Source organism: Lampetra planeri, chromosome 4 (assembly GCF_965212315.1).
Source record: "Lampetra planeri chromosome 4, kcLamPlan1.2.h2, whole genome shotgun sequence".
Taxonomy (NCBI): domain Eukaryota; kingdom Metazoa; phylum Chordata; class Hyperoartia; order Petromyzontiformes; family Petromyzontidae; genus Lampetra; species Lampetra planeri.
In genome coordinates, this window is record NC_136110.1 from 3,395,346 (window position 1) to 3,416,722 (window position 21,377).

At 46.5% G+C, this 21,377-nt stretch overlaps 1 protein-coding gene across 1 annotated transcript; it reads left to right on the forward strand.

Annotated features, from left to right (window-relative positions):
- The first annotated feature begins 4,269 nt into the window (after positions 1-4,269).
- LOC144717586 (uncharacterized) lies at positions 4,270-19,955 on the forward strand. Its single transcript, XM_078593055.1, has 7 exons — positions 4,270-4,475; positions 6,566-6,673; positions 8,909-9,007; positions 11,160-11,258; positions 15,211-15,309; positions 16,789-16,887; positions 18,227-19,955. The coding sequence occupies exons 1-7, from the start codon at positions 4,449-4,451 to the stop codon at positions 18,314-18,316; spliced, it is 621 nt and encodes a 206-aa protein (XP_078449181.1). The 5' UTR covers positions 4,270-4,448; the 3' UTR covers positions 18,317-19,955.
- Positions 19,956-21,377: the final 1,422 nt, after the last annotated feature.

Genomic DNA, 21,377 nt, shown 5'->3' on the forward strand with positions numbered 1-21,377 from the left:
ATTAAAGTAAAAAAAAAATGCTCGCATCGTTAATATGACAAAAGCGGCACAATGCATTGACTGGTGGGGTAAAGTATGGGTAATTCCACCAAATAAACTATATTAAAAATTGTATTTTACCACGTACGGCCCACTGAGTGACATGACTCTTTTTCAGAAGCGACCTGGCCACAAATGATAGCTCAACGAAGTGGCTTATCGTGTGGACATTTATAGCAAACCAAATACTCGAAACGCGTGTTTCTAAATGTGGAGGGGAAAATCGGAGGACCTGGAGAAAAGTCCACGCGACACAGGGAGAGAGACATGCAAACTCCAAATATACAGCAGGCTTCAGAGTTGGGATCGAATCCATGACCTCCCGTATACCACGCGAGGTAATTAACATAATACAATCCTTCTGGTCTCTTTGCCAAAGGACTGTAAGAGAATCACATTATTTACTGCAGAGGTGAAGGCCTCTGCATGCCGTGTCGGTCATTGGGGTTGTTTGATCATACTTCACCGCGCTGGTCAGTGCAGGTTGGTGCAGAAGGAGGGGTGCCCAAAACCTATTCTCAGGTTTTTTCGGTAAAGTCACGTAGGTAAAAACATTAAAATTAATGAAAGTAAAATAAAACAAAACAAAAATAAAATTCACGACGTTTCGGAGGCAACACAAGTCTCCGTCATCAGGTGGGACCGTCAAAGCCGAATTAGCTGCATCAAGTGAAGCAATGATTCAAGATGTAATCCCTTATAAGCTTCAACTTGCTTATAAGGGATTACATCTTGAATCATTGCTTCACTTGATGCAGCTAATTCGGCTTTGACGGTCCCACCTGATGACGGAGACTTGTGTTGCCTCCGAAACGTCGTGAATTTTATTTTTGTTTTGTTTTATTTTACTTTCATTAATTTTAATGTTTTTACCTACGTGACTTTACCGAAAAAACCTGAGAATATGAATCATTGCAGTCACGAAAGCTTCAAATCTAGAATTAGTGCCCAAAACCTGGTCAGATACCGCTCGCCACTGTTGTTAGCCATGGCCAGGAGTCGAACCCAGGTCGACACGTTCATAGCGCATTGCGGGAATCACTCCACCAGGGGTGGCCAACGTGTTACATACCAAGGCCCACATCGTACCCGTGAGTTCTGCAAAGAGCCAAGTATATATATATACACGTGTGTATATATAGACAGTTTTCGGCACAGCACGGGAGATAGTCATTATTCTTTGCTACTGTGATCGTATGTTCGACATTGTGCGCATTCGATAGAGCCGCGTGGCGGTGCTGAACCACGCCATTCCTCCACCGAGCAAGCGGATACTTTATTTGATCTTTAAAAAATTAAAACTGTTACGAATATAATTTTCCCTGAGGCGGACTATTTTGGCAAGGGAATATACTTTGAACAAATGCCACTTGGAAACATTAATGAGGAAGGCCCTTTCATTAGCCACAGCTGACATTTGCCAATGGCTTGAGAGCCTCACGTGCACCTGCTCTTGAGACAGCAATTTTGATTCATACTGCACATTACTTGCAAGGCAATGTGCGTATCTTCTAAATCCATGTGCAAGTGCTGTGCCACGTATATCACAGTTGGGGGTGCCTAAGGTTGACGGACGTCAAAAGCAGGACTATATTTGACTCGTAAGCCTATACTTTCCTCTGTACTAATAATCACCGCTCCCACAGACGCATGCACACTCTGTCTCGTCATATGCATATGAAGGCAGGGAGAGAAACGTGGACAGTACAGCCCACACACGAACATCGCCTTTTTATTTCATGGCATCTCTGCCGTGCTCCGAATGTGCAAACGTCTTCGATGTGAGCGGAGGCTTTTGTTCTAAATTGTAATTGTGGAAAGCGGTGGACTCCATTGTGTTTAACCTGTATGATTCACACTATCCTATGTATCTGTCCAACCGTGTTTTATAATTTATTATTACGTTTTTTTACGCAGGAAAGCCTCATTGAGTGTCAAGACTGGTTTTCAGCAGGGTTCTTGTGAAGTGTTACTATATGCAGATCCCAATTGAGTAATTTAAGGGTAATTATTTATCAGAATTGGGATGTTTGGTCAATACCGATTACAGTGTATGGGTGTTTTAAGGAGCTTTTTCCATCCGGAATGGGGGTTTTTTCTCGATAAATTTCATCTGGAATACACCCAATCTCATGACATATTGCAAGCTAAGCAGGATGAGCCTGGATAGTGCTTCACTGGGCGACCACCATGCATGCCAGGTTGTCATCAGATATTTTCAGGGTTGTGCTATCTATTGCATAGGGCAATGCATGACTATCCATTGTACTTTGCTTCAATGCTCCCATTGCCACCAACCCACATTGGGCAGCGTGGTGAAGTATGGTCAAATAACCTCCCCCCCCACGACTCAGCCGTTGTAGAGAGGCACTCATCCAGCAGTGGATTGACGAAAGAGCGGTACATTTACACGTTGCGTAATTCCAGCGTGCGGGTGCATGCATATGCCTCATCTGATATCAGAAATTGTAAATCAGCTTTTTTTGTATCAGATGCATACTTTGATATCAGATGGCACGCCGTCCCTGCCGTAGTTTCACGATGCGTGAACCGACTATCCCTGACCGCGGGCGCCTCGAGTCGACTTCGCTTCGCAATAAATGAACTTAGTGGGGGCGACCGATTCTGTTTCCAGACACTGGCTCATCGTGTTCGTTACAGAATTCCCATTAAACATTATTTCCAGACGGCTGATGTCAAGTTATATTAAGGGGATTTAAATGTCAAATTACTGAATAAAATAGATACTTGGATTTGTTTTGCAAAGCATTCAAATCTTAAACCTTCTTTATTTACCCAGGTAGCATCCTTGAGTCTGAAGGTTATACTGGTAGGAACCTCCTGGTTACACCAGCCCACAGGGGATTATTGTGTCCGTCCGTCGTGCAGGGAGGGGCTGGGTGGGGAGGGAGGGGCTGGGTGGGGAGGGGAGGGGCTGGGTGGGGAGGGTGGGGAGGGGCTGGGTGGGGAGGGTGGGGAGGGGCTGGGTGGGGAAGGTGGGAAAGGGCTGGGTGGGGAGGGTGGGGCTGGGTGAGGGGTGGGAGGGGTGGGGCTGGGTGGGGAGGGGCTGGTCACCCCGTGGTGCCCTTATAAAACTCAACGTTTAACCGACTCACGCCGGTTTGTGCCCGCCCTCACAGTCGGGCATATTTGCGGAATACACCACGCCGCCGTTGACCCTGGCCATTGACCGAGCAACCCAACGTTCCTACCAGCCCCCTCCGCAGGAATGTGTTTGTTAATGAGGTTGCTGCTTGCTATGACTCAAACAAGATTTCCTTCGTATTTGTTTTGCGTTGGAAGAAACTGGAATATTCGTTGCATCCGAAATGCGCATGAGGAGTGAGCACTCGACAAGTCTATGCTGAAAGGCCAGTATCCTACTTCCTGCACTGTCACCTGGCAACTCGCCGCTGTTGGGAGGTGGGTGTCTCACAACAACCGTGCCTTCAAAGCGCTGCGGTAATTACAGGAATATGTCACTGTAATTGCAGCTCTTACACAGCAAGCACCGTTTAGAAATGCTCCCATTTCAGATATAGTGTGTGAATAGAATATTAACATAACGTATAGAAGGAAAGGATAAATAATGTACATATAGGTTCTCAGGAGGGCAGCAATTAGCTGAGATGATGGTTAGAGATTCCTGGCCATCACTCACATCAGTGGTGAGTGATATCTGAACCAAACCTGGACTTTTCTTTCACCAACATGCACAGACCAGCATGGTGAAGTATGGACAGACAACCCCCATGACCGAGACGGCATGGGGAGGCCTTCATCCAGCATTTGATTTAAAATGGGCCTGTAAATTAGCATGACCTACATGTACTCTTGCGGTGATTGTGGAGCAGGCACGGGTTAGAAAGTGCGCGTGCAATTTGCGTGTGTGTTCCATGGGCGAAATCTGTAGAATACAGATGTCCACAACAATCGTGTTAACAGTGAGAACATTGTGTGTTTCTCACACTGTGTCACTGTCATTTGAATCGGCCACTGACAGCGATCATAAGGGGGTGTGGGAATTGCTCAAGCGGCAGGCCGGGGGGAGGTAGGGGGGTTGGGGTGTCGGCAAAGATGATGGATGGATTTAGTTCAGGGGTGGGAATGAGGAGGTCCTGTGGCTCAAGAAGCTGATCCATGCGGTTACTGATGACCCCTTGAATGGGCCACTCCCCCAACCCTATAAGCCATGCTTCCCCCCTCCTCCTCCTATATATATGTGTGTGTGTGTCTGTGTGTTAAACCCAACGGGTGGTCGCCAAGCTACGCACTTCGGGGTCTCGCACAGCTTCTGCAAAGGCGTCGAACAATTTCAGCCAGCTCGCAGCTGTGAGATCCGGAAGGGCGAACTGACGAGACGTCCACGAATTCCGTTTGGCTTCGTTTGTCATCTGTGAGCGCAGAAAATGACTCTTATTGACGAGGAGGAGACGGTACGTTGCTGTGACGTTTGTACACCTGATATGCTGTCGTTATGTAACGAAAACGAGTGCAACGATGAGTGTTTTAGCAAATTTTCAAGTGACCACAACGTCAAATGTCTGGGTGTGTGCAAATATGCATAATGACAACAATTATAATTCATAATCAACGTTTTTGGGTTAGATTTCGTTATTTATAAATGTGTCGTAACCCTCCACCACCCGACACGGCCAATCAGTAAAAAAGTGTGATGTTGACACAAGACAAATAGTTCACTGCTTTAGCCCACCGGTGTGTTGAAACGTGAAACCACAACATTTACAATTTTTGCGTACAATTATAATGATAAAATTAAATCCTTACGCACCAAATGAGAACGCGTCAACTTGAGATCAATTAAAATTCCACTGCTGGACAAAGGCCTCCCCCCACGCGCCGTGCCGGTTGTGGGCTTTTGATTGGCCATACTTCACCACGCTGGTCAGTGCGGGTTTGGCGAAGTTGTGACCGGTTCACTCACGACGCGATCCTTTCATCTCATCCGCTTTAGCGTCATCCTTTATCTGTTATCAGTGAAACTTTGTATGTGTGCCTACATATGGGCGGGGGGTGGGGGGACACGGTGAATTTGTGCTCATGGATATATAGTGTTGTGCAAAAAAAGTTTCTTATAGACAACAATAAAAAAAATGTTTTGAGTTTTTTTTTCTAATTATATGTAAAAGCAAGCCATCGCAAGCAGGTACAGTATGTACATATTTGTTATTCATTAAATTATCATTTCAGCACCGTGTGAATACAAAGCATTATCCTTATTGAATTGCAGATTAAGTAGTGGCGTGATTTAAGTTACTGGGATAAAAAAACGAATCGAGATTTTAGTGGTCTGGCCATCTTCACGATTTCCTGAACGATACTTTAATATATCGAAAAACAATATTCCTTTCATCTGTGATTAATGTTGTGTTCAAGTGGAAATCTACATCATACTTAAATCATGCCTCGCATATGTTTTTTTTTATATAATTGAGTTGTATATTACTCGATATAGAAATATATTTAGCTGGTTTTGCTAAATGCATGAACCAAATCACGTACGATGCAGCTTGAACAGCCATCTCCAAATCTCGAACGTTATCTGCAATGTGGTCATGAGATGGAAATGTTGATTATTATCCCGATTTATGTGTTGGTTTTCCCCCAGTTCTCCAGCTTCTTCCCATTATGGAATCGGTCAAACGAACCAATTCAGGGCCTTGGTGAAAAAAATATATTGAGACTCAGCAAGGCTTTAGATAGCAAACATATTGGAATAATCTCATTTAACCAGCCTTAAGTAATCGGAAAAATCTATGTAAGGAGTGTTCTATATTACAATATTTGGCCAGTTTCATAACTGAGTGTGCGGCGTGTTGAAAAAACCAATAAAAACCACACGTACATCGGATGAATACTTAAAGCTTCCGCACAGATAGATTCGAAATCCATAGCAATGCTGCCAACTTATGACCACGTCACTGTATTACCATGTGAAGAGCACTTCGTGGGAAATCAACATTGTTTCATTTCGTATAAGCGACCCTCCTCGGCACAAGAACGTGACATTGTAACCGCTGGCTCGCGAACACCAAACAGCATTAAGCCTCCGGCCAATGGGCCCCTCTATAGCTGCCTGTGGTGGCACACGCAGGCGCGGGCTGGTACACCACGCAGGTTTCTGAAAATCCTTAGCCAGGCCGCGCAGCTAGAGTGTCGAGCGCAACCCCATCTGTGCGAAATTGTTGAGTGCTATGTCCCCTCGAATGAGCAGCTTGTCTGCGAGCACTCCGGATTCATTTCACATTAAGCAAAACACCCTTTAACACAAGGATGAGTCGAACGCACCGATGTATAGGGACCTCCTGAAAAGAGCACTGAGAATAACTTAGGCTTTTCTGGACGAATACATTTCATTAGAATGGGGACAATGTTTTTAAAATTGCGTTATGCCACATGTAAGGAAGGTATCATGGTTAGTACGGAAGACAATATTGGTTTGTGATGGATAAATCAGCTTTGCCTTCACCGTTCATCCTGCTCCTCTCCTCTCTTTGGACATCAGGAGAACTCGGTGAGTGTTGCGGAGTTCCTGAAAGCTGCGGCTCGAGGGAAAGTGGAGGTGGTGGAGGAGTACCTGCAGCAGGGTGGTGACCCTGACTCTTGCGATTCGGTTAGTTTTCCAATTGCCATCATCAACATCATCGTCGTCGTCATCAGTTGTGATCAATCCACGACTGGATGAAGGCCTCACCAAGCCGTCGCCAATCTCTCATGGTCGTGCTCGGTAACAACGATCCACCGGGGACTTTGTGCACAAAATGATGTATCCCTCCCTTTCTGCGGTGGACATCTTCCGGGTCACATTCCCTGCCACAATATCACCCGTTGCAACCACCTTTCTGGCGACGTCCCCTTGCCCAAAGATGTCTCAAACCTGCACGTGTCCCCGAGTCCATCTGTCCATCTCTCTGTCTCTCAATGTAATTAAATCAAAGCGTGCATCTCCCAAGCACTTATTTGTGCACTTTTCAGTTTTTGAACTCGATTCGAAGCTTTCGGGACTGCAGGAATTACTCTTTGGTTCTTTCGGTAAAGTCACGTAGAAAATAAATTAAATGATAATAGAATATTTTCAGTTTTTGTTACAACTTCCTAAACGTTAGCCATTTAGTCAAACAAGTCAGCGTAATTTCCTGCTTAGATAAGCTCTTCTGAAGTGGTGTTCATCTCTTGTTTACAGCCTTGCACCAGTGGTGGAAATTCCACATTCCTCTGGCAGGGAATGTGTTTTCTGTAGAACAATCACTGTTGACTTCCCCACAAGCTGGTACTGAAACTCTCATAAACAGCGGTGAAACGTTTGACAGTCACAACCAAAAAAGGGACGTTTCCAAAGGACGGATATTGCAAGAGCAATGCATTTGTATGAGTAGGCACACTGGTAAAATTGGCCATTGTATCCACAGCACGGACCTGTCCCCCCGTGAGAGCATCTAGAAGCGATGAAAGCCCAGTGAGGCTCAAGTAAAAATGTTTTTGATGATCATGCTCGGTGGTCAATGCTGTAATTATCTCCGTGCGAAATAGTCCACACAAAGCTGACAACCACACCACGTATGGCTGCTTCAATTACACAACATTAAATACACACGTGAACTCGGCGGCTATAAATCCGTTCGCAGCTCAACTTATTCTGAGTCTCTCCTCAGTTGACTAAGTGGACAAAGGGTGACCAGGCGTGGCGCCGGCCGCACATTCGGGCCTTACTAGGTGCTCAATAACAGCACTTGTCCCGATAGTCTGTAAGGTTAAACGGGAGGTCTTATTTTGGTAATCAGTGGGTGTGTGCGGTGTGTCTCGGTGGCGGTGCTGCAGTCGTTTGCCGTGCGCTGGGCTCAATTTCCACCCATAGATAACGCCAGGGGTGTGTGGTACATGGACCTGTCCGAGGCACTTCGTAGTTCCACTCAGCCTCGGTGTGGTACTTAGACCTCCGAACTTGGGGAGACAAAAGCGGCCGGGCGTGGTGCTGGCCGTACTACCCTCTCATTGCGCCATGGCTGTCTTAATATATTCTAGTTTTGAAGCTTTCGTGACTGCAAGGATTCATATTCTTAGGTTTTTTCGGTAAAGTCACGTAGGTAAAAAATAAAAATTAATAAAAGTAAAATAAAAATAAAATAAAAATCACGACGTTTCGGAAGCAACACAAGCTTCCGTCTTCAGGTGGAACCGTCACAGCACGATAGCTGTATCAAGTGAGAGAAATTCAAGTGATACAGCTATCGTGCTGTGACTGTTCCACCTGAAGACGGAAGCTTGTGCTGCTTCCAAAACGTCGTGATTTTTATTTTATTTTTATTTTACTTTTATTAATTTAAATTTTTTACCTACGTGACTTTACCGAAAAAACCTAAGAATATGTCTTAATATATGTTCGCCCGCAGCTGCTTCATCATAATTTACCATCCTCTATCCACTGCTGTCGCCATCCCTCGCAGTTCTGGGATGCGACAATTTACCCGACTTCCTGTAAACGAACTGATCTCATAGATCCATGCTCATGGTGTTCGTCCGCTTGGGTGCGTTCCCTCCTAGCGGCCTTCAAAGCCGCTGCTACTCGCTTACAGCACTTGTCCCTACAGCAGGGAGTTCCCGCCTTTGATTATCACGGGACTTATCACTTCGATCATTAATCCCTTCTGCCGAGGTGTGTCGGACAAGCCCAATTACTTTTTTCATTGGTCAATATTGTGCATCTAATCCGTGTTGGTTCTATGATCCACGTGTTTCCGTCTCTCAGTGTAATTCACGTTTTGTTTTATTTACACTGTATTTGTCAGCTTGTATAAGGTTACACAAGCGATCTTTGTGTTTTTTGTTCCTGTATGTACCGTGTACTCAGACCCATCGCACGGCTCTCCATCAATCCAGCCAGGCCGGGCACTTGGAAGTGGTTCAGAAGCTCATTGACAAAGGAGCTCAATTGGAAAATAAAGACAAGGTGCGTTTGCTTATTTTTGCCAAATCACCCTAAATGTGCACGAATGTCATTGGATCTCAGACGCTAAAGCGGGGTTGAGTCTGGTTAGTACTTGGATGGGGGTGACCATCAGGGCTTGCCAAGTGTAGTAGGCGTGGGGGCTGCAAAGGTGGCAAGAAGATGGCAGTGCAGAGTGATTATACCCCTCTCGTATGCATCCAGATTGTATCCCAGGCTTCTTCCGCACACGCCACTCATCAATGGCATTTGCCAACCATCCAAATGCAGGATCCTCTTGAAAAAGAGTCTTGAGACTCTTTGCTGGCTTAATACTGCACAGTCGTTGGCTTTGTGATTATGTTTTACATTTTGAGTAACTTAAAAACATGGCCAAACGACCATTTTGAAAATTGGTAGCTTCTGAAACAGAGTGCTTCCAAACTCTGAACTTAGAGTTATTGTTCAACATGTCTTCGAAACAATAATAAAACACCGTAATGGGATGTTTCAGACAACTGCCTCTCTCCTGCGCAGAGCGTAAAGAATGACTCAAGAGCCTGAGGCTGCATTAAAGAGTTTGCGTCCACGTCGGTGTGTGTTTTAAATTCACCGTGGTGTCAAAAGTTTGACGTCGCCAAAAAAATCTCTCCGACGTCTCTCTCGCTCTGCTCTCTCAAGAACCGCCCGTCGCACGAGAACGCCGCGCGTCTGTTGCTGTAAAGCGGCGCGAAGGACACACGTGGCGACGTTTTTTGTTGTTTAAATTAGCGCCCATCTATAAATAGCTCAGCTGTATCGCGCACAATCAGGGCCGGATTACGGCACGGGGCTTTTGGGGCTGCAAGCCCAGGGGCCTCCGCCAACTGGAGGGGGGCCTCCAGAGATGAAGTGAAAAGTGATTTCATTTGATGCAAATATTATCAGAGTGTGCTTTTTGTTTGCATTCTGACCACAAGCGTTGTGGTTAACGCAGACGTGATTCCTTGTAAAAAGGTTTCAGTTTGGTGTTTTAACATCTCAACACCTGTTTTGTTGGCAGAAAAAAGGGGAAAAACTATTATCAGTTGAAGTTCTGTTCACGGACATATTTTCTAACATCTCACTTGGTTTTAAATTAAGTTGTGAATGCTGAATTTTATTTTCTGTTAGCCTTTCTTTAACTTTGTTTCCCATTTGAAAATATTACTGGGGGCCTCACAGTACCTGTATGACAGGGGCCTACAAAATCTTAATCCGGCCCTGCGCACAACAATACATGCGGGCAGTGGTGATTTAAAGCGATTCGCATAGCGCAGAGACAGACACGCGCGTGTGCGTGTGCCCCATTGCACACAGCTGTAATACGCTACTCCCAGCCGGCGGCGTGAGTCGACGTGTCGATCACGTTATCTCGCCCAGGGACCGATTTTTTTTGCTCGCCTCATCTTGCTCCCCGTGTCATCTTCCAGAGACGGGGGGGGGGAGGTTCTTGGCACAGCTGGTGATTTGAGCATCGTTACTGCCCGCGCGCGGGCCTCTTGTGCCCACAAATGGTCGCCGTCGATCCAAGTTGGAACGATGGACACGAAACTGAATGAAGCGTTACGCACTAATTAGCATAGCTGACGTTGGGGGGAGGGGGTGGGGGGCATAGGCAGATTCGCGCAGATGATGCGAGCGCACTATACCCGGCCAACACCCCCCCCCCCCTTGACTCCCCGGCTAAGGGGCCATCCATGTAGTAGGTACGCAAAAATCTGCCAAAACTTGACCCCTCCCCCACTCCCTGTACGCACGCGGACTTTTTACACCCCTCCCCCCACCTGCGTACGTTCGCCTGACGAACCCCCCCCCCCGAATCCTATAGAACGGCCGATATTTAATCAACGCAGAAACGATCAAGGATTAATAATATTAACGTGTTTAAGCAAACAGATTGTCCACCGCCGGACGATCTAACTCATTTGAAGGCCAATGTAGACAAATCATCATCGAGGCTTCAACCCCACACCCCCCGTCTCCGATGCGTACATTGTCAGTAGACCCCCCATACGCAATTGGGTTAACGCCCCCCTGTCCCCTCCATGCGTACGTACTGAATGGATGGCCCCTAACCTGGTAAATCCCCCCCCCCCCTCTTCCACTGCCCACCCACCCACCACTCGCCCCGCGTCTCGCACCCCCCATCCGCCAGTTGAAGTCGACCGCGATGCACTGCGCCTCCCGGGGAGGGCACGTGGCGGTGCTCGAGACTCTCCTGGACAGCGGCGCCAGCATCAAGGCGACAGACTCGGTAATGTCATCATTATATCTGCCGATGGGTCATCGTGCGCACGAGTCATTGGTGTGACAGCGCCCGCAACAATTTGCTGAGGGGCTGAGTGAGGACCCAAGGTGCCGTCCATAAATGACGTTACGCACCTAGGGGGGGCGGGGGGGTCAGACATTTGTGACGATGTGTGACGATGGTGGGGGGGGGGGGGTTTGAGAAATGTGACGTCACAACACAATGCACAACTTTAAATAAATATAGACAACACGTTCTACTTAATTAAATATACTTTTTAAATAATGTTTTCTACTACAACGTCAGAGTGCAGCGCCGCATTAAATACGCACTACAATGACGATAGTTTAAAGCGATTTGAAGCATGTTTTATTTTCAAAATGGAAATACGGTTTGGGGGGGGGGGTCTGACTTTTTGTGACGCGGTGTGACGAGGGGGGGGGGGGGTCAAAAATCGTCCAAAATCACGTGACGTCTTTTATGGACGGCCCCTAATCTGGGCTATTCATGCGCAGTTTGGTCGTGAGTTCCAGCTCACCGGAGTTGCGACCATATAGAGGAGCCTCGGTGGGGGTTCAACTTATCAATGGGCCATCGAGGCGTGCAATTAGTTCTGCGTTTCAACGGGAGGCGTTACGCAACGGTTGCTCGTATACAGAGAGGGGAGGACAGGAGATCCTCATGTCCGACGCCGTAGATATAAATCACACGTCGGCAAGGCTCCTTTTCCTTACCGCTCGATCCCATTATGGTGAGAAAAGTTGAAACCCGGCCTTCAACGACAGCGCTTGCGATGTTTTACCATCTGGGTTGAATTCTCCCTCTTGGTTGCTGACCTCTGGGCGCGACGCTCCGTTGCGATTAAGCTAGTGCGGGGCCTGTAGCATATGATGTTATAAAGGGGCCCTAATTAAAAAAGAAAACAGACAAATATTAAAACACACATTTTTTACTTGCATTGTAAAGTAATTGTATTTGTTCATCTTCTATAGAGCCAGACAATACGACAAATCGCTAACCTTAAGCACCCAGTTGTTCATGAAAGTTGAAGGCAGTATAGTACTATAGTAATATAGCAAGTGCAGAATCACTGAACCGGAATTGATAGCTTGAAAGCATTTAGCGCGGGGCCCGTAGCATACGTAGCTACTTTTGCTACTAGGATAATCCGGCACTGGTGTCACCTGCCCCTCTCCTCCTGCCTACACCACCACCCCCCCAATGGCAACCTCCCCCTCTTCCTCTCGGTACACCGACAGCACTTGCCCACATTCTATTAGATGAACTTTCGAGTTACTTGGCCGAATTTTCTGTGACGCTCCTAACATTCTGCGCGCGGCCCTGCATTTTCTAGCTTCGTTGTGAAATGCACAACTCTATGATGCAAACAAAATAAGCAGACATTATGCCTGCCTTAAATACCCGTCTGATTCACACGAAAGTTGACATTGCTACTTTCCCATGAAACCAGACGAGAACTCATTCAAGCAAAAGTCTGTTTTGCCAAGGGAGAACCGCGATTTGGCACGGTTGGCTACGTACGGTGCAAAATAAGTTCAACATACGTACATATACATACAAGATGGACCTGGGAAAATGTGAGCGAACATTAATACGCAGTTTGAGGAGTCCTTTCATTGAAGGCCGAGGCGCAATGAGTGCGTGATGCTGCGACGCGCGCGTTCATCCATTTCTGCGGCCGCTGCAAAAGGGGAAAAAAAAACAATTATGAAAAAAAATATTCAAAGGCTGGCTCTGGGAGTCTCGAGGGATGTGGTGACATCAATATTAAACTACCCAGTTCATTTCAAAAGCAAACAAACGCCCCGTGCCTCGCTGACAGATTCACGCCTTACGCAGAATTGATGCAGCAGCGCCGGGAGGCAGATCTCCAGCAACACCGCCCGACATGGCATCGTCATCGTCACCATCACCGTCATCGCCCTCCGATCAGCGTCACTCGTTAGCAGATGAACAATTTGTCCACCTCAAGGGCACCTTGACTCGAGGTCCACCTTCGCTCGTTCATCCCGAGGTCTCGCTTTGCAAGACGGACTTTTGTTTTCAACGGAACCACACCTGCTTTTTGCGGCGTGGTTCCAACTGGAGTGTGGCTGGACAGGTATTTAAGGCAGAGTGTTCGACATGAGAATGCTCGGAATTCCACAGAAGATTCGGGGAACATCGTGGGGATCCGGATAATATTGACGAAAACAATGAAGACACCCAACCACTCTCACATCTAATGAGTGATAAGTTTTAACTACAGCAAATAGATTATGGGACCTCCTTTGCCAGTACCATAATATACCAATAGGGGTTTTCCCCTTTTTTCTGGCAACAAAACTGACACCTTTTGCAAGGAATCATGTCTACATTCACCGCAATACTTGCAGTCAAATGCAAACAAAAAACACAATACTTTTTTTTTAAGAAAGCTGTCTCTGGTGTGGACCAATCAGTTTCAAAGACAACGCATACATTACCAGAGTATTGTTTTTTGTTTGCATTTGACTGCAAGTATTGTGGTTAATGTAAGCATGATTCCTTGCAAAAGGTGTCAGTTTTGTTGCCAGAAAAAAGGGGAAAAACCCTATTAGCAAATAGATTGTCATCAATGGTGCACATGTGCATTTTACCACAACGGGCTTAAGTAGGTACAGACCTGAGACCTATCAGGGGCAGCGTGGGTGGATTGGCGTGGACAAAAATAGCAAATTCAATTTTCAGTTGTAATCCATTTCCACAGTCAACCCACTCCCACGTGATATTGGTGAACGGGAAAAAAAAACCTCACGAATTTTTGCAGAGCAGTATGGGTAACAAAGCAAATAAATAAAATAAGAGAGATCTGTTTATTTATTCTGTAAATGATGATTTGCATGTATATGTGGAGACATATCTAAACTGCAGTGGGTCCTTGGGTTAGATTGGGAATTGAGCTGTGGACTTACATTTCCATATTATTTTTCCCGTCCTTTGATGGGGTTGTGCCTACTTAATCATATCTTGGTGGTGGGGGATATTTCAGAACAACTGATGATGACTGCGATCCCCTCGCTGTAAGTAGAATGTTTATACACATCTCGCCGGTCAACTAAAAGTCTGGCGTGCCGCAGCTTGCCGGCATGAGTATGTATGTATGTTGAACTTCTATCGCACCGTACGCATACCTTTCAACCCCTTATCAGTGCCTACCTTATTACAGACAATTTCAGATCTAATTGGTCATCCTGTGCCCTTACAAATCTCAACATTCACCCTACAAAGTCCCATCACAAGGGAGAAACACAAACAAATAGACAATTTTTGTGTGCCCGTATTGAAACGTATGGACCTGAAAACTCAATTTCCCTTTACAAGATTACGGGTAAACCGTTTGGGTTGATAGGCATGCGTACATAGCCAACCACGCGAATTGGATGTGCGGTGGAAGAACAACAAACTATTACACAAAAATCAGAGTTAAAGAAAATTAGTTTTCAATCTCGAGCAGTGGTTCTTAACCTGGGGTGGACGCACCCCCTGGGGGAACGAGATGCCCTTTCAGGGGGTGCGATAAATGGTCAGATTTTTTTTAAATAGGGTAAATAATCGAAACACAAATTAAGCACAAGCACGTAAGAACAACTACTTTGTTTCATCAAACCTGTGTATTTATTAACATAAATGTGTTTTAACGATTGAGAACCACAGGGGTGCAAGGCTGCAGCAAAGGTTAAGAACTACTGATCCAGATGATTTAAAAGTGCATAGCTCCCAGTCGCTTCCCAATATCGGAAGGGAGAGCGTTCCAGACGGCCGCAGGAGCGCATCTGACCGTCTTTGTTCGACGGCGAGCCAACAAGCCGCCGCCACTGCGAGGATGACGAGCGGAGTGTAATCGTACATCTCATCATAATATAATCGCGCATCTCATCATGACCGCAGTTTAATCGTTGCATTTCCTCGCTCACAGATATTGAGCAGCCCCTTGCACGTGGCCGCTCGCGTTGGGCAGTACAACGTGGCAGAGTTCCTCATCGAGCGTGGCGCCAACGTGAACGCCCAGGACAAGGTGCGTGCCAGCAAGAAGGACCCGTCGATTGGGATCGGACATGCGTGTTTAGATTAGGTGGTCGGATGAGCGCAGGAGGCTAAGAGCCGTGTCAATGAACCTGAGGAGCTGGAACCACTTGAGATCCTGGATCCACATCAATGTTGCAACCACCTGTGACTTGACACAGGTTCTCAAGCATGAGGAAGTTGATAGTCTCCGCCTGGTCACCAATGACTGCACCAAGAGAAAAATTATCATCTTGAATTTGAGTTTTCACTTATTTTGATTTGATTCCATCTATTAATATATATAAAAAAATTATTGACACGTGACAAATACTTTTTGCAAGGAATACAATATGTATTATGAATAAAGTAGCTAATGGAATTGACTTTAAAAGTATGTCCATAAGATAATCTTTGAAATCCTTTCCTTGATACCAGGTAGTGCACTGCACGGCACAATCAGTACTTTCACAACATACTGCCGATATCACAAATGAAATGTAATGTGGACGCAATTTTTGTAAAATAAATACCGAGTAAAGCATAATTGAGGCAAAAAAACGTAGAATAATTGAGGCTCAAGACTATTTAACAGGAGAACTCTGTATACAGTTATATTGTCATTTATATATCGAGTGTATTGCGTTTTGGAGAAAACTGGAATTACTGGGGAAAAAAATCAACACATCCATCTATCAACTGCCGTTAAGTCACTGGATTATAACAGTGCAGTAGCACTCACTGCCAAATAGTCACATGTGACTCAAAACAATCATGTCGAGCTTCCTAAGGCAAGTTCAATAAGTGACGATGAAAAAATAAATAATCTTTGGGCTTTGTACTCCACGTGTGGTTTTGAGATATGTGGTTTCTCTGTCAGTGCCTGACGATATTTTCGGGCAGCTCTTTCCGTGCAGAGCATTGAGATGCATTCACATTGAGACGCTCTATTCTGTAAATAGCAACTGTGTTGGAGGATGGAAAGCGCAGCTGGGATATGCGATTAATTAAGTTATCGCTTAATGTACCGATTATAATCGATTATAATCGGTACATTAATTATACATTAATTGTACCGATTATAATCGCTACATTAAATTCACATTAATTGTACCGATTATAATCGGTACATTAATTGCTTAGATTACTCTACCATTTGCATAACACAAAATATATTTTAAAAAATACAAAGTCTCACCTCTGTTCCCGCACGTGCCACTATATGAGATTTGATAGGCGGCGTTATCGGCATCATCAGCGACTTCACGCTAGGCGTGGCTCGTAGGGGGTTTCCCGCATTCGGCAGGAAGGATGATGGGAGTGGGCCGTCCTTTTCACGGCGGAAAATGGTAGTCGATTGCAATTCTTTAATAGATGAAACAATTGAGTGAACGACTCGCTCCGGCAGTAGCACACGGAGTGGGCATGTGTGTATTTGTAACAGCCGTGTCTCCTCGCATGCCCTTTCCTCCCCCCCCGCCGCCTTGTGCAGGAAGGGGACACGCCGCTCCATGAGGTCATGCGCCAGGCGCTCCCCAAATTCGCTCAGCTCCTCATCTCGGCGGGTGCCAGCGTTGGTGCCAAAAACTACGTGAGTGATGAGTGGCCGTGTCGGTATATGCGCATGTGTGTGAGTGTGTGTGTGTGGTGGGGCAGTGTAGCGGTTAGCGCGCTGCGCCACGAACCCGGCGACCCAAGATCGATTCTCGCTCACGGCCAACACCAGTGACGATTATCAGAACCGGTTCTGGGCCTCCCCTAGGTCTACTCAGCCTAAAATTAGTACCTGGTGCGGTGTGTGAACATCGCCACTTGGGAGACAAAGGCGGCCGGGCGTGGTGTTGGCCACCCACCCCCTCGTGTACAGTGTCGGCCTTCATAGGTGCTCACTAACAGCACTTGCCCCAACAGTCTGTTAAGGCTATACGGGGGATCTTTGTGGTGGGGTGGGGAGCGGTAGTGTAGCGGTTAGCGATACGCTGCGCTACAAACCCGGTAACCCGAGTTCGATTCCTTCTCACGGCCAACACCAGTGACGATTATCTGAACTGGTCATCATCTTCCCCTAGGTCGACTCAGCCTCAAAAAAGTGCTTCGTGTGGTGTCTAAACATCACTGGGGAGACAAAGGCGGCCGAGCGTGTTGGCCACCCACCCCCTTATGTGCCGTGCCGGCCTTTGTAGGTGCTCGCTGACAGCACTTGCCCCAACAGTCCGTTCAGGCTATACGGGGGATCTTTGTCTTCGTGCATAGTGGGGAGCGGCAGTGTGTGGCGATTGGCGCACCGCACTCTAACCCGGTGACCTGAGTGATCCCTGGCCACGAATGACGTGGGTGGCAAATGGTGTCTGAACTCTTTCCTGGGGCCACCTCTCGGTTGACTCGGCCTCGTACGAGTGCCTGGGGGTGGTGTATAAATATCAGCCGTGGGGAGACAAAGGTGGCCAGGTGTCGTGCTGACTACGTCGCAACCCTTGGGCATGGCTTCCACATTAATAGACGATGTCTAACAATACGTGCTCCTACAATGTACGCGGCTGTACGGTGGGGGTTTTTTTTGCGTGCGCACGTATTTATATAGACTTACTGGGAACTGGTAGCAGCACACTCCTTTAAGTGTTTAGCAAAATACCCTAAAGCGTTTAGAACGTTCTGGTGGGCCCCCTGTCCGATGAATTAATGTGCGGAGCATAATGTATGGGGCCAGAATTCTAAATACAGCTGCAGGAACAGACTCAACTATATTTGTGCCAAAATTCAGATTTCTAGAGCACCACTAGAATTTGCAATCGTCACGGTCTCGCGCGTGCATTGGTTATAAACCGCACCAATAATGTAACCTATGTCAACTTTGAGCACTGCCTTGTTTGTGTGCAAAACTTGCAAAATCCCTGTACAAACTGCGTGCGTGTGTTTTTTTCTCTTTTCAGACTGGAAAATCTGCCGTAGATATGCTTCCACCAATGAACAATGAGACTAAAACGGCGATGAACAATGTTATCAACAGCGCACAAAACTAGCCCAAAGCGGGCAGGCTAAGACACGGACATCTGCTGCGGTTTAGGCGAATGCATGGAAACGAACTGGAGATCAGCTACGATCCAGGGATATTTTTTTTTGTAAAGATGACTTTCAATTTTGACCTGCTATTTAGAATGATGTTACCGCACGGTAATAGTGTTTGATGTTTTGGGCTCAGCTAGTTGATTATGTTATGGATGATGGGCGCTGCGGAGATGTGACGTTTGCTGCAGTGTGCCATCTGTGCCGTGCAGTGTTGGCATTCACATACCCATCGGCCAGTTGCGATGATAGATAATGTTTTCAAAACCGTCGCACTAATTTGCCAGATTTTTTTCTTCTGTGTAGTAATGATAATAGTAATAGCAAAATAACCATCGATAGCCCGTTGTCAATCCATTGGTGAATCAGGGCCTCCCCAATTATTGTCATTGATGCGGGTTTTTTCGTGTCATACTTCATCGCACTGGTCAGTCGTGTGCGTTGATGAATGGGGAGCTCAGGACCGGTTGGAATAACACTCGCCACTGATATTAGCCGTGGCCAGGAATCGAACTTAGGTCGCAGTGTTCAGAGCGCAGTGCGTCAATATTGGCAGTGCCGTACACTTCCCCGACAATTGTAAATAACCGAGTTAAAATGAGATTTGTATTCAAGTGACGTACAAAACATTCACGATTGCCAATTATTCACCAATATTCCCAATTCCATGGCTTTCGTGCCAAATTCCACGGCTTTATGCATGCAAATTATAATCATTAGATTGAGAATGACAGCAGAGAGTGACATTGGAATGCAATACAGCACATGCTGTAACGGGAAGGTGCGGCAATGACTGATGCTGGCACGTGGATTTAAACATTCAATACCGCGATTCCTTTATACACCGAGGCATCTGACGTGTGGGCCACCGTCTTCCGAGTGCAAATTTTAATTTTGAACGCGCAAGGAATGCTTTGTGCAATAACACGTGTTGTGGGGCGCATCGGGCATCCCCTGAATAAGCACGGCTTTCGTCGTGGGCATCATTTGAGCAGGAGGTGCTTTGCCAAAATAAAATTCTTTATTTTTAAGCCAATGAAAGACGCTGCCCGTTGAAAGCGCGTAAATAACGTCCCTGCGACCGAATGCTGCTTTGCCTGAATCTATAAATGTTGTACTTGGTAGACACCCTACGTGACAGCTATGGGTTTAACACATCTACTGCAGACTACTGGCATGTGACTACTCCAAATAGCATATCAATGATAACTCAAAAATACAACTGTTGGGATAATTACGGCACTCACACGACATACTGGATCCTTTAACCCTAGTCGCAGCTACTCGGGTACCTCTTATCTACAATATCTAATGCCTAAATCATACAGCAGATGACTTTCAACGATTCACTCCCCTCCCTGCGCTTTGATGAATCGTCATGGTTCGTCACCACAAGACGGTTCAAGAATCCAGTTGTTTTGCCTGTCTCGTTTCTGTCGTCCCATTTGTCCTGTTTCTCTAATCACTTTCGTCTTGCTTGAAGTTGTGCTTGCTCCGCTGGCCTAGGCACGTAACATTCGACTGTGATTTGCCTGTAACATTTACATGAATCAAAAAAAATAAAACATTGGTTCTTTACACACGCAACCGATCGCACTACACGTGTCATGGGCCTTTGCAATTGACGGACCGATGTATAAAGCTTCAAAGTCTCCGGGAGGGTCAACCTGGACACATGGTGATCTGGCAGTACCTCCCTCCAGCAGTCCCACCCGCTTTTATAGGTGCGCCTCGACTTGCGAACATTAGACACAAGAACTTTCAGAGATGCGAACAAACCCGAGCCGTATGTCCAGTTTGCCTCTTCGGACCGAGAGTCGTAAGTTCAACCGCCGCGCAATAGATGGCGGTGGTGGCATCTACATCTGCAGAACGTGAAGAACCAGTGGCATCTACATCTGCAGAACGTGAAGAGCCAGTGGCATCTACGTCTGCAGAACGTGAAGAACCAGTGGCATCTACATCTGCAGAACGTGAAGAACCAGTGGCATCTACGTCTGCAGAACGTGAAGAGCCAGTGGCATCTATATCTGCAGAACGTGAAGAACCAGTGGCATCTACATCTGCAGAACGTGAAGAACCAGTGGCATCTACGTCTGCAGAACGTGAAGAGCCAGTGGCATCTATATCTGCAGAACGTGAAGAACCAGTGGCATCTACATCTGCAGAACGTGAAGAACCAGTGGCATCTACGTCTGCAGAACGTGAAGAACCAGTGGCATCTACATCTGCAGAACGTGAAGAACCAGTGGCATCTACGTCTGCAGAACGTGAAGAACCAGTGGCATCTACATCTGCAGAACGTGAAGAACCAGTGGCATCTACATCTGCAGAACGTGAAGAACCAGTGGCATCTACGTCTGCAGAACCTGAAGAGCCAGTGGCATCTACATCTGCAGAACGTGAAGAACCAGTGGCATCTACATCTGCAGGACGTGAAGAACCAGTGGCATCTACATCTGCAGAACGTGAGGAACCAGTGGCATCTACATCTGCGGAACGTGAAGAACCAGTGGCATCTGCAGAACGTGAAGAACCAGTGTCACCTACATCTGCAGAACGTGAAGAACCAGTGACATCTACATCTGCAGAACGTGAAGAACCAGTGGCATCTACATCTACAGGAGATTATACAACTTTTAAATATATTCCCGTGTTTAGTGTACATGCCGTACAACATGTTTGGAATCGACAGCAGTAAAGTTGGACTAACGAACAAATCGAATTACGAACAGAACCTCTGGAACCTAACTCGTTCGTAAGTAGAGGAGTCCCTGTACTCCCCGTCCCCCACACCAACTCCTCTGCCAGTCCTGCCCAACTACTCGGCTGTATTAAGAGGCACCCACTCGCTCAGAACATTTTAAGCTGGGATAATTAAATTAGCACTTTCTGTTATTACCCCTAGCACTGCTCGGCATTGGAGTCCCTAGCCAATACTCCGTCTCTTTTCCCAAGTTCTGATAACGTCGCTCAATTCGAGGCACGTATTTACTCTGATCTATTGCAAAGTTGACA